Raw genomic sequence first — 12958 nt, forward strand, 5'->3', positions numbered from 1 at the left:
AAACAGCTGGAAATTAAAAAAATTTTCAGTATACTACAGCATCAAAAATGAAATACTTACAGATAAATATAGTAAAAGAGCTACAAGATGTGTATATTGAATACAGTAAAAACATTACTGAGACAAGTTGAAGAAAATTTTAATAAATGGAGAGCTAACTATGTTTCTTGAGTAAAAGATTCAATATTGCTAAAATGCCAATTCTCCCCAAATTGATCTAGAGACCCAATGCAATCCCAATCAAAAGCCAATAGTTTTGTGTAGCAATGTGTAAGCTGATTCTAAAATTCATATGTATATGGAAAGGATCTAAAATAGTCAAAATAATTTTGAAAAAGAAAAACAGAACTGAAGAAATTATGTTACTGAACTTCAAGAATTACTGTAAAGCTACATTTATCAGGGCAGTTTATATAATGAAAGACAAGTGGAAGGGAATGGAGAGTCCAGAATTAGATATGGTCCCTTGATTTTGACCAATGGTACAAATTCAGTAGACAAAGACCGTATTTTGAATAAATGTGCTAGAACAATTGGATATCCACATTTAAAAGTGATTTCAATCCAGACTTCACATCATATGCAGAAATTAACCCCAAATGGGTATCTCACAGTATATGTATTGAAGAATCTAAAAGTATCAAATTTCTAGAAGAAAAATACAAGAAAATTTCTGTGACTTTGGGTTGGGCAGACAGGATCTTAGATAGGACACAAAAAATATGATCCTAAAATTAAAAACTGGTAAATTGGACTTCAATAAAATTAAGAATTTCTGCTCTTTGATAAACACAGTTAAGAGAAGAAAAAAGACAAGCCACAAACTGGGAGAAAATATTTGCAAATCATGTACTTGATGAAGGACTTGGATACAGAATATATAAAGAAATCTGAAAGTCAATAATAAGAAAACAACCCAGGGGCACCTGGGTGGCTCAGTCAGTTAGGCATCCAACTTCAGCTCAGGCTCATGGTTCATGAGTTCAAGCTGCGCATCAGGGTCTCTGCTGCTGGCAGCACAGAGCCCGCTTCAGATCCTCTGCTCCCTTGTCTTTGTGCTCCTACCCCACGTGTACGCTCTCTCACTGTCTCTCTCGAAAATAAACATTAAAAAAAAATTTTTTTTAATATTATTTTTGAGAGAGAGAGGGAGAGAAGCAGAGCGTGAGCAGGAGAGAAGCAGAGAGGGAGACACAGAATTGGAAGCAGGCTCCAGGCTCTGAGCTGTCAGCACAGAGCCTGATGCGGGGCTCAAACCCATGAACTGTGAGATTGTGACCCGAGCCGAGGTCAGGAGCTCAACCGACTGAGCCACCCAGGCGCCTCTTAAATAAATATTTCTTTTAAAAAGAAAACAACCCAGTTAAAAAATGGACAACTGACTTAAATAGACACTTCATCGAATAAGATATACATATAGCAAATACATACACAGAAAGAGGTGCGACATCAGTAGTTATTAGGAAAATGCAGATTAGAAACTTAGATACCACTGCACACCTGTTAGGATGTCCTAGATTGGAAGGACTGAGCATACAAGTGTTAGTGCAGCATGATGGTGGATCAACTCTCATACACTGATGGGAATGTAACACAGGACAACACATTGCTTCCAATACTTAAAATGTTTCACCCCATTTTCTTCTTGTTTGCCTGGTTTCTGAAAAAAAGCCCAATATAATTCTTCACCTTGTTGCTTTGTAGGTAAGGTGCTTTTGGTTTTTTTTACTTTGTTTTATTTGCCTCTGGTTTCTCATACGATTTTTCTCCTTGTCTTTGATCCTCTGTAGTTTGACATATTTAGGTGTAGATATTTTAGTATTTATCTTACTTGGTTCCATTAAGCTCCCTGGATCTGTGGTTTGGGGCCTGTCAATAATTTTGGAAAACTTCCAGCAACACTGCTTCAAATATTTCTGTTCCTTTCTCTTTCCCTTCTTCTGGTACTCCTGTTACACATTATACCTTTTCACTTGTCCCACAGTTCTCGGATATTCTGTTGCATTTTTTCCCTTCCTTCAGTCTTTTTTTCCCTTCTCTTCCTCTTTCAGTTTGGGAATTTCTATTGACATATCCTCCAGCTCCCCAACTCTTTCCTTTCTTGTATCTGGTCTACTGGTGAACCCATCAAAGGTGTTTCTCATTTCTGTTACAGTAATTAATTTCCTTTGATTCTTTCTTAGGGTTTTCATCTCTCTGCTGACATTGCTCATCTGTACTTGTATTTTGTCCACTTTTTCAATTGGAATCTTGAGCATATTAATCATAGTTGTTTCAGATTCCTGGTCTGCTAATTGCAAAATCTCTGCTATGCTTGAGTCAAGTTCTGATGCTTGCCCCGTCTCTTCAAACTGTGCTGTTTACCTTTAGTGTGCTTGTTACTTGTTTTTGAAAGCTAGGCATAGTATGCCAGTTAAAAGGAACAGAGGTACCCTGATGAACCTGGATGCAAAAGTCCTCAATAAGATACTAGCCAACCAGAGCCAACAATACATTAAAAGAATTATTCATCATGATCAAGAGGCTTTATACCCAGGATGCAGGGCTGGTTCGATATCCACAAAATAATCAATGTAATACATCACATCAATAAAAGAAAGGACAAGAACCAAATGAGTCTCTCAATAGGTGCAGAGAAAGCACTTGACAAAATACAGCATCCTTTCTTGAGAAAAACCCTCAGAAAGTAGGGATAGAAGGATCATACGTCAAGATCTTAAAAGCTGTATGTGAAAGGCCCACCGCTAATATCATCCTCAATGGGGAAAAACTGAGAGCTTTCCCCCTGAGGTCAGGAACACAACAGGGCTGTGCACTCTTGCCACTGTTATTCAACATAGTTTTGAAGTCCTAGCCTCCGCAATCAGACAACACAATGGCATAAAAGGCATCCAAACTGGCAATCAGGAAGTCAACCTTTCACTCTTTACAGATGACATGATAGTCTATATGGAAAACCTAAAAGATTCCACCAAAAAATTGCTAGAACTGATCCATGAATTCAGCAAAGTGGCAGACTATAAAAATCAATGCACAGAAATCGGTTGCATTTCTATACACCAATAATGAAGCAACATAAAGAGAAATCAAGGAATCGATCCCATTTACAATTGCACCAAAAAGCATAAAATACCTAGGAATAAATTGAACCAAAGAGGTGAAAAATCTATACACTGAAAACTATAGAAAGCTCATGAAAGAAATTGACACACAAAAAATGGAAAAATATTCCATGCACCTGGATTGGAAGAACAAATATTGTTAAAATGTCAATACTACCCAAAGCAATCTACATGTTCAGTGCAATCCCTATCAAAATAACACCAGCATTCTTCACAGAGCTAGAACAAACAATCCTGAAGTTTGTATGGAATCAGAAAAGACCCCGAATAGCCAAAGCAATCTTGAAAAAGAAAACCAAAGCTGGAGGCATCACAATCCCAGACTTCAAGCTGCATTACAAAGTTGTAATCATCAAGACAGCATGCTACTGGCACAAAAGCAGATACTCAGATCAATGGAACAGAATAGAGAACCCAGAAATGGACCCAGAAATGTATGGCCAACTAATCTTTGACAAAGCAGGAAGGAGTATCCAATGGAATAAAGACAGTCTCTTCAGCAAATGGTGCTGGGAAAACTGGACAGCGACATGCAGAACAATGAACCTGGACCACTTTCTTACACCAGACACAAAAATAAACTCAAAATGGATGAAAGACCTAAATGTAAGACAGGAAGCCATCAGAATCCTCAAGGAGAAAATAGGCAAAAACCTCTTTGATCTTGGCCACAGCAACTTCTTCCTCAACACATCTCCGGAGGAAAGGGAAACAAAAGCAAAAAATGAACTACCGGGACCTCGTCAAAATAAAAAGCTTCTGTACAGTGAAGGAAACAATCTGCAAAACTAAAAGGCAACCGACAGAATGGGAGAAGATATTTGCAAATGACATATCAGATAAAGGGTTAGTTTCCAAAATGTAAAGAACTTACCAAACTCAACACCCAAAAACCAAATAATCCAGTGAAGCAATCAGGAAAAGACATGAATACACGCTTCTCCCAAGAAGACATCCGGATGGCCAACTGACACATGAAAAAATGCGCAGTATCACTCATCATCAGGGAAATAGAAATCAAAACCACAATGAGATACCACCTCACACCTGTCAGAGTGGCTAACATTAACAACTCAGGCAACAACAGATGTTGGCAAGGATGCGGAGAAAGAGGATCTCTTTTGCACTGCTGGTGGGAATGCAAGCTGGTGCAGCCACTCTGGAAAACAGTATGGAGGTTTCTCAAAAAAACTAAAAACAGAACTACGCTACGACCCAGCAATTGCACTACTAGGTATTTATCCAAGGGATACAGGTGTGCTGTTTTTTAAATTTTTTTAATGTTTGTTTATTTTTGAGAGAGAGAGATAGAGAATGCAAGCCATGGAAGGGCAGAGAGAGAGGGAGAAAGAATCTGAAGCAGGCTCCAGGCTCTGAGCTGTCAGCACAGAGCCTGATGCAGGGCTTGAACCCACCAACCGTGACATCATGACCTGAGCCAAAGTCGGACACTCAACCGACTGAGCCACCCAGGTGCCCCCAGGTGAGCTGTTTTGAAGGGACACATGCACCGCCGTGTTTATAGCAGCACTATCGACAATAGCCAAAGTATGGAAAGAGCCCAAATGTCCATCGATGGATGAATGGATAAAGAAGATGTGGTATATAGATACAATGGCATATTACTCGGCAATCAAAAAGAATGAAATCTTGCCATTTGCAACTACGTGGATGGAACTGGAGGTTATTATGCTAAGTGAAATTAGTCACTCAGAGAAAGACAAAAATCATATGACTTCTCTCATATGTGGAATTTAAGGTGCAAAACAGATGAACATAAGGGAAGGGAAGGAAAAATAATACGAAAACAAGGAGGGGGACAAAACATAAGAGCCTGTTAAATACAGGGAACAAACTGAGGGTTGCTGAAGGGTTATGGGTGATGGGCATTAACGTAGACACTTGTTGGGATGAGCACTGGGCATATACATAGGGGATGAATCATTGGAATCTACTCCTGAAATCATTATTGCCACTATATGCTAACTTGCATGGAAATGAAAAAATAAGTGAATACTTTTTTTTGAAAAAAAGGAACAGAGGTAAATAGAATTTTAGCATGAGTGTTTATGTTCACCTGACTAGGAGTGAGCTGTGTTTGGTATTTGCTGTGGGCTGTAGGTGCCAAAGGCTAAAATTTCTCTCCTATGTCTAGGATATGCCTAGAGACTCTTTTTTAAATTGGGTTTAGCCTTGTGGTTCTTTTACGCTGTAACCCTCTGTTATTTTTTTTTTTTTGAATGTTTATTTATTCATTTGGAGGGACAGAGAGAGAGAGAACAGGAGGGGGAGAGAGAGTGGGAGAAGAGAGAATTCCAAGCAGGCTCAATGCTAACAGCAGGAGGTCACGGGGCTCAATCTCACGAACCATGAGATCGTGACCTGAGCAAAAATCAAGAGTCAGATGCTCAACCAACTGCAAACCCCTGTTATGTCAAAGGAGCTTCTTTTGTGTGATGTTAAGATGTGGGGGAAGGGGAAATGTTGTACAGTCCCAAGACTGAGTCTCAATCTTTTGGGGAGCCTGTGCTACTTGGGCGGTGAGCTTCACAAGAGGCCATATTGTTTCTTTGACCCCTTAGGTGAGACAGGAAGGTTAGAGGGGGCTGGTTTAGAGGGGGCCCCTCTGGTGTTGGGTATTTTCCTCCCACAGGTCGGTGAGTATCAGGGAAAACCCACATTGGTTAGACTCTGGCAAAAAGTTTCTCTTGAAGGCAGGCCATCGTGAAGGAGAACAGAGCCCTGGGGGCATATTTCAGACCTGCTGTTTTCCCTTCCCCCTGACAAAAGCAGGAGGGGATTTTTTCTTTGATCTTTACTCTGAGAGCCTGGTGGGGTTCCTGGCAGAAAAACTCAGGAAAGTGTAGGGATCCCTCCAAGGTTTGGCCTGCAGGAGTTTTAATCTCTCAAAATGGTCCAAAGCCCCCATCAGCAGCAACTGACCAATTGCCCCTGAAGGATTCCTGCCTGATGCTGGCTCCAAGCTGACGTGGGATTCTGGGGATCTGCCCATCTCTCCCATTTTCAGGCCGGTGGTTTGCCCTGTGACCTCAATTCTCGGGTATGTGTATGCTTTTATGTCTAGCATAAAAATTGGAGGTTTATGTGCCGTGATCCAATCTAAGAGTTGTTTCCCCTGAACTGGCAGCTTTCGGACCACCTGCTATCATGCGAGACCTACTAGTTATTCGTCATACCATCATACTTGGGTTGTTTTCTGGTTTTGTTGCTTTTTAAAATTTTTAAATTTTGCTTTCACTATACAGGTTTTCTTCTTTCGTTTTTTTTTTTTTTTTAACGTTTACTTACTTTTGAGAGAGAGAGAGAGAGAGACAGAGCACAAGCACGGGTGGGGCAGAGAGAGAGAGGGAGACACAGAATCCGAAGCAGGCTCTAGGGTCTGAGCTATTAACACAGAACCCGATACGGGGCTCAAATCCACGAACCACGAGGTCACGACCTGAGCCGAAGTTGGACGCTCAACCGACTGAGCCACGCAGGCACCCCATACAGTGTTTCTGGCTTTGTTAAAGGTCATATATTTTAAAAATAGCATTTTAATAAGTGAACAGATAAAATACGGAGAAGATTTTTTACAAACACACAAAAAAGACTACTTTAATAGGTAAAGAATCTTGTAAACCAATAAAAAGGTCAGTGACAGAGGTGAAAATGGGCAAGAGATACGAACAGACAGTTTACAGAAAATCAACACAAAGGCTCTTAGCTTAAAAGATCCTCAATTCACTCATGGCAAAAGCAGTGAAAGTAAAAATCTCATCTGAGACTTCAATTTCTATCTCTCAGAGAGGCAGAGATCAAAGTCTCTGTCAACATGCTGGGCTGGACAGACGATGGGGGAACGGTCATTCTCACTGTGCTAATCTGAATCCTCTGAGAAGCAGCTATCCGAACAGGATAAAATGCACAAGAATTTGTATCAGGGGAACTGCCTACAAGAGGAGAGGGGGAAGGGGCTGAGTTAAGGGGGGAGAGCTATCAGACCGCAATACGAGTCTGACCCTAAGCCAAAGACAGGGGGACGGAGCCTTGCAGTCTCTGGAGGGTTCTGCAAGGCCACCGGGGCATCTGGAACCCACGCCGGCCATCGGCAGAGCCTGACTCTCCCAGGAGTGGGTTTGCCTGGTGCCCCTCTGCTCACACGGATTTTCTCCTTCACCAAACTCTCCCCTGAGCTCCTTGTTTAACTAGGCCTGACTTCGAACGTTGTGCTCATGTCTCCATTGTCCAATTTTAGAAGAACTCTGCTAAGTCAGTTTATCCGGGTCCCCCTCCCTTTGATAGCTGATCACCCTCCGTATCTGGTTGGGTTTGCTATCCAGGTGGTGTCTGATCGCCCAGCCTGCCTTCAGCAAAACACAGGAGGGGACCAGGAAAGTGCAAGGCGCCATATCTTAGAAAAAGGAGTTAAAATTCCAGAGAGGGAGACAAGGCCGTCCCAGGATGATGGTGGATAGGGGTGCCAGACGGCAGCTGCACGGTGACCCGAGAGCAACCTGGCTGACCCAAGTGGGTCGGAAGGCTCCAGAAGAGGAACTTGGTGGATATCTGATGGGACATTAGATTGTTTTTTTAACTAGAAGAACATTTTGGGATTAAACTGATGTAAGTAACAGAAAACCAAGCAAGCTGACAACCAACAAAAAGACAAGGAGACACGATGGTTGTACACGATGTGATTCAGCCATGAAGAACCTTCACTTAGCCGTGTTTAAAAAAAAACAAACAGGGAGTCCTGGGTGGCTCAGTCGGTTGAGCATCTGACTTCAGCTCAGGTGGTGATCTCACCGTTCGTGAGTTCAAGCTCCGCGTCAGGCTCTCTGCCATCAGCACAGAGCCCGCTTCAGATCCTCTGTCTCCCTCTCTCTCTGCCCCTCCTCTACTTATGCTCTCTCTCTCTCAAAAATAAATAAATATTAAAAAAAAAAAAAGCAAAAAAAACTGGAGGCCACCATTTGAATCTATCCCTAGACCAACCATCACAGTCACGTAACCAAAACTTGACACGGAGACACTGACTCTGACCTTAAGATGTGACCTTTCCCCACATCCGGGTGACTTTTCAGCTGCGAACAAGTAAGGTCATGCCTCCGGAAGGCATGGCCGTCTCCAGTGACAGTGACCCTGGACAACAACGCACTAACTCACGCCTGCCTCGTAAACGCCGCTGTGACTACTGAGGCCTGGGCCTTCCAACCACCGTCGGTTGGGAGGTCTCCTTTCTCCAACCATTTCCCCCTCGGTAACACACTCATATCAAGGAAAAGTCCTCTGGATTTTCTCTTGCCGGTCTTACTGATGCAAATGCTGGGGTTTGATGACGCTAAAAGGCGTGGGTCAGGACCACGGTGTGGAGGAAGACAGCAGTGGGCATTGTGGGGGGACCGCTCACCTACTGAGTGGCCGGCCCATAGATGATGCCTAACCTGGGAAAGCCAACAAGGGCCAGTCCGAGGCTGCCATTAGAGATGGGAAGTAAGGAAAGAGGCTGCTGAGAGATAGAAACTGCTGTCCCTGGGGCCGGCATGGCTGCGGTGCCCAGTAAGGGCTGGTGGCACTAAGGAAACGAGCAGCAGAGAACCGCCTTGTCTTTCTACATAAATTGTATTTTTTCTTCATATGATGATCACCACAACCCAGCACTCTTGCTCCGTGAGTCGACTACAAAAAAACCACAACGCTATGCCCGGCAAGTGACGCTCCGTAGGCCTCTGCCTGGGTTTACTCCCCTGTCCCTTTTAACCTGCCTTTATCTGAGTCTATCCTGCTTTGCACCACGCCGTGTTCTGAAAACCATCTGGAATACTGTTTGAAAGCAGGCGAGCTACATTTGGGTCCCGCCTATTCATATCGTGAGTTGTTCCGTTAGACTACTGGACTCAAGCCAGTCTACCCAGCACACCCCTGGACTCCAGGGCAGAATCCTGGCTCTGCCACAAGCTCTGAGTGACGAGGGGCAGGCTGCTGAATCTGTGAGTCGGTCCCCTTGACTGTGCCATGGGGATGACAGACGGGACACCTCACAGGAAGTTGCCTGAAGTTAACACATACGTGCATTAGTGTGTCCTAGGTTGGCATGAAGCTGTTGCTTTGGGACCATGGTCAGGGGAAGGCTTCAGGCAGTGTGGACCAGTGGGAACCCCGTGCTCTGGGTCTAATTTGGAACAATTCCCTTCTGGTGACGTGATTCTGGGTGAGCATCCCTATCCCACTGTCCCTACCCCTCCCAGGTCTCCCTCTTCTTTTTTTTTTTTTAAGTTTATTCCTTTAGTTTTGAGAGAAAGAGAGTGCAGGGAAGGGGCGGAGACAGAGGGAGACAGAGAATCCCAAGCAGGCTCCACGCTGTCAGCGCAGAGCCTGACGTGGGGCTCGAACTCACGAGCCGTGAGATCATGACCTGAGCTGAAATCAAGAGCTGGACGCTCAATGGACCGAGCCCCCCCAGGTGCCCCTCCTCTCTTCTCTACCACAGGCTCCTGCTCAGTTTTCAAGCTGAATCCCCACCTTGTCTCCTCCACGGAACTCTCTGGCAATCCCATTCAATGGTACATTTGCTTCTGGAATATTCCACAACCACCCACAAAATCACCATATCGCCTTCACCACAGAAGACTGAAAAATCTGTTCTCTCCCAAGTATAACAGTTCTTGGTGGGGAAGGAGGGGCTTGGCCCCCAGGAGACATGCGGCCGTGTATAGAGACACGTATGGCTGTCACAGCTGGACGGGGTAGCCTATGGTATCCAGCAGCTGGACATCTGGGATGCTACTGAACCCACGCCACAGACAAGGTCATTGGTCCACAGGGTCAGTGGTGTTGAGGTGGAGAACCCTGAACTGTGACATCAGCTCCTTGAGCACAAGAGCCATGTTTACTGTCACTATTCTGCCACCGAGTGCCCCACCCGGGGGGTTTGTGTGAAGGAATGCTTATCGATAAGCCCCCTGGGGCTGAGTAAAGCAGGCCTTGGGTGAGTGAGGGACCCCCAAAGGGCAGTGTGCTTTCCATCCAGTCCCCGTACGGAATGGGGAATGTGCTGAGACCAGGCAAGGGGGGGTGGGGGGTGCCGAGTCTACGGCTCGTGCCCTGGCGTGCTACGCTCCTTGGGAGGATGAGCTAAGTGCAGAGACGACGAATTAAAAATTGGAGAGGGACGTGCATCTCTCGCAATGAACCAGCCAGCAACGAGAAAGGAAGGCGAGCCCAGTTTTGGGAAAAGGGTGGATGATTGGGAAAGACTTCCTCCTCCGTGTTGGGGAAAGCCCACACTCTCTCTCCTTTGTAGTAACTATTCATGGCCTAAGCATCCTTAAGCTAGGTGTTACGGATTGCACTGTGGCCTCTCAAAATCCACATGCTGATGTCCTAGCTCTCTGTACCCCAGAACGTGACCTTCTTTGGAGGAAGGGCCTTCCAAGAGGTGACTAAGTTAACATGAGGCCATTAGTCATTCATATGACTGGTGTCCTTTTTAAAGGGGGGGGAATTAGGACACAGACACACACACACACACACACACACACACACACACACACACACACAGAAGACAGCTCTTTGCAAGCCCAGGAGAGAGGTTGGGACAGACTCCCCCTCACAGAGGGAACCAGCCCTGCCCACACCTTGACCTTGGGCGACCAGCCTCCAGGACTGTGAGAGAATGAATAAATGGCTGTTGTTTAAGCATCCGGTCCGCGGTGCTCTGGTAGGGCCACCCGGGCAGAGGCAAACACTAGGCCAGGGCAGTTCTAAGCGCCGAGATTTATTTAAGCTATCGTGGGTCAGGCCGTCAGGAAGGAGGAGGTGTGGACTGCCAGAAGAGATGACATCTGCTTTAATCCACGAGGGTGAGGACCATAAAAACAAAAGGGAAGCAAGGGGCACCTGGGCGGCTCAGTCGGTTGACTTCAGCTCAGGTCACGATCTCACAGTCTGTGAGTTCGAGCCCCGCGTCGGGCTCTGGGCTGACGGCTCGGAGCCTGGAGCCTGCTTCGGATTCTGTGTCTCCCTCTCTCTCTGCCCCTCCCCGGCTCATGCTCTGTCTCTCTCTCTCTCAAAAATAAATAAACAGTAAAAAAAATTTTTTAAAGAAGGAAAGCAAGACGGCATCTGCTGAATTCTGGCATGTCTATGACTTTGGAGGGCTGTGCCACGTGTTCAAAGCAGGGCACAACATGGAAGCTCGGCGCTGTCCCACCCGCAGGCAAATGAGAGCTCAAGGCGGGGACACCCCCACCACAGGACACAGCAGCTGTCGCCCCCATTCCCGCTTGGTCTCCCAGCCTTTGCCTTTCCCTCCGAGGGCACGCATGCCGCGGGGCTGGCCCCGGGGAAGGGAAGGCATCACGTGGGTGTCCTCATCACAGGTACTCACAGCTCGTCTTCAAAGCAGATTTTGGCATACTTGTCCCTGCCGCCCCCGCTGAGCAAGCGGTAGGCGTAGGTGTCCGAGGGGCACGGGGTCCAGTGGTCACATTTCTGCCTTTTAGGGGCTGGGGCTGCAACAAACAGGAACATAACGGTTAGCATCTTGCAGGTACTTGTCAGATGGACCCACTACTCGACCGTGAGCAGTGGCCCTTCGATCCCAAGACTCCACCCTGGCAAGTCCCACCTGGAGTGGGGAAGGGAGTCACCAACTTTGCATTGGCAGCGTCCGAAATTCCCCTAGAGATACAGCTGGTTTAACCTGCATGTGTCTTTTTTTTAATGTTTATTTATTTTTGAGAGACAGAGAGACGGAGCACAAGTTGAGGAGGGGCAGAGAGAGGGGGAGACACAGAATCGGAAGCGGGCTCCAGGCTCCGAGCTGTCTGCACAGAGCCCGACGCGGGACTTAAACTCACAAGCCGTGAGATCGTGACCTGAGCCGAAATCGAAGCTTAACCGACTGAGCCACCCAGGCGCCCCTGATCTGTGTCTGTCTTAAAATAACAAATCTGCACAAGGGAGAGGATGCTGGGTGGGCATAACAATTTCAGAAGGTGAGGGAACCCCTGCCCAGGGCCGGTTCCCTCACTGACATTCTTGGCACACAATATGGAAAGAAAGCTCCCTTGGGTCGAAGGGGGCTGGTGAGCACAGCAATAGCCATCTATGGAGTATCTACCCAGCTTCTACATTTACACACCCTGACACACACACACACACACACACACACACACACACACACACACACCTGCTCTGGCCACGTGACCCCTTTCCTTCCATATGAGCCTGAGACACTGAGTTTTTCTGCCAGGGGGCGACGAGGTCAGTGCTGGCAGGCCATAGAGATGTCTCCCCAGCACCCCTACCTCACAGGGGCAGCACCTCAGGAGCCCAGCTGGCCTTGGGACAGCCCCGCGCCCCTCCCTCTCCTGGGTGCCATGTGGCCGTCCCTCCCACGTGCCCTTCTCTGTCTGCCGTCGTCCACAGAACCCGCCGTGCTGTGCCCAGTTCAGATTTAAATCCCAAGCCCCCCTCTCGCTTGTCCAGTTTGACCAGAGGTGTGATCCGTGCCTCTCTGACTGAGGACGCACGGCTGTGACAGCCAGGCGGATGGTGAGGCCCTGGGAGGCTCTGCTGGCGGGAATCCGGGTGCAGACACGCACGGGGAAGGTCTGGAGCCAGACGGGCAGAGCTTCTCGGGGAGCACAGGGAAGCAGGTGCCCCAGCTGGGGATGGGGGCACACGGAGCTCTCCAGGGAGCGCGTGCCCCATCCACATCTTCCCCTTCCTCCTCGCCTGCCCCGCCCCTGAGACCTCCCGCTGCCCAGCTCTCTGTTCTCTTTTCTTTCTCTTGGCCCTCAGCTTATCCCCCAGTCCCCTTCCCCCAG

General features: G+C 46.9%; 1 protein-coding gene across 2 annotated transcripts in view; it reads right to left on the reverse strand.

Annotated features, from left to right (window-relative positions):
- FAM3B (FAM3 metabolism regulating signaling molecule B) overlaps positions 1-12958 on the reverse strand; it is a 42159-nt gene that overhangs the window by 13928 nt on the left and 15273 nt on the right. For both annotated transcript variants that reach the window (XM_027041579.2, XM_053220537.1), the window contains one exon: positions 11515-11638. In XM_027041579.2, coding sequence (XP_026897380.1) covers positions 11515-11638 — 124 coding nt within the window. The remainder of the gene's footprint in view (positions 1-11514; positions 11639-12958) is intronic.

This window comes from Acinonyx jubatus, chromosome C2 (assembly GCF_027475565.1).
Source record: "Acinonyx jubatus isolate Ajub_Pintada_27869175 chromosome C2, VMU_Ajub_asm_v1.0, whole genome shotgun sequence".
In the NCBI taxonomy this organism is placed as follows: Eukaryota; Metazoa; Chordata; class Mammalia; order Carnivora; family Felidae; genus Acinonyx; species Acinonyx jubatus.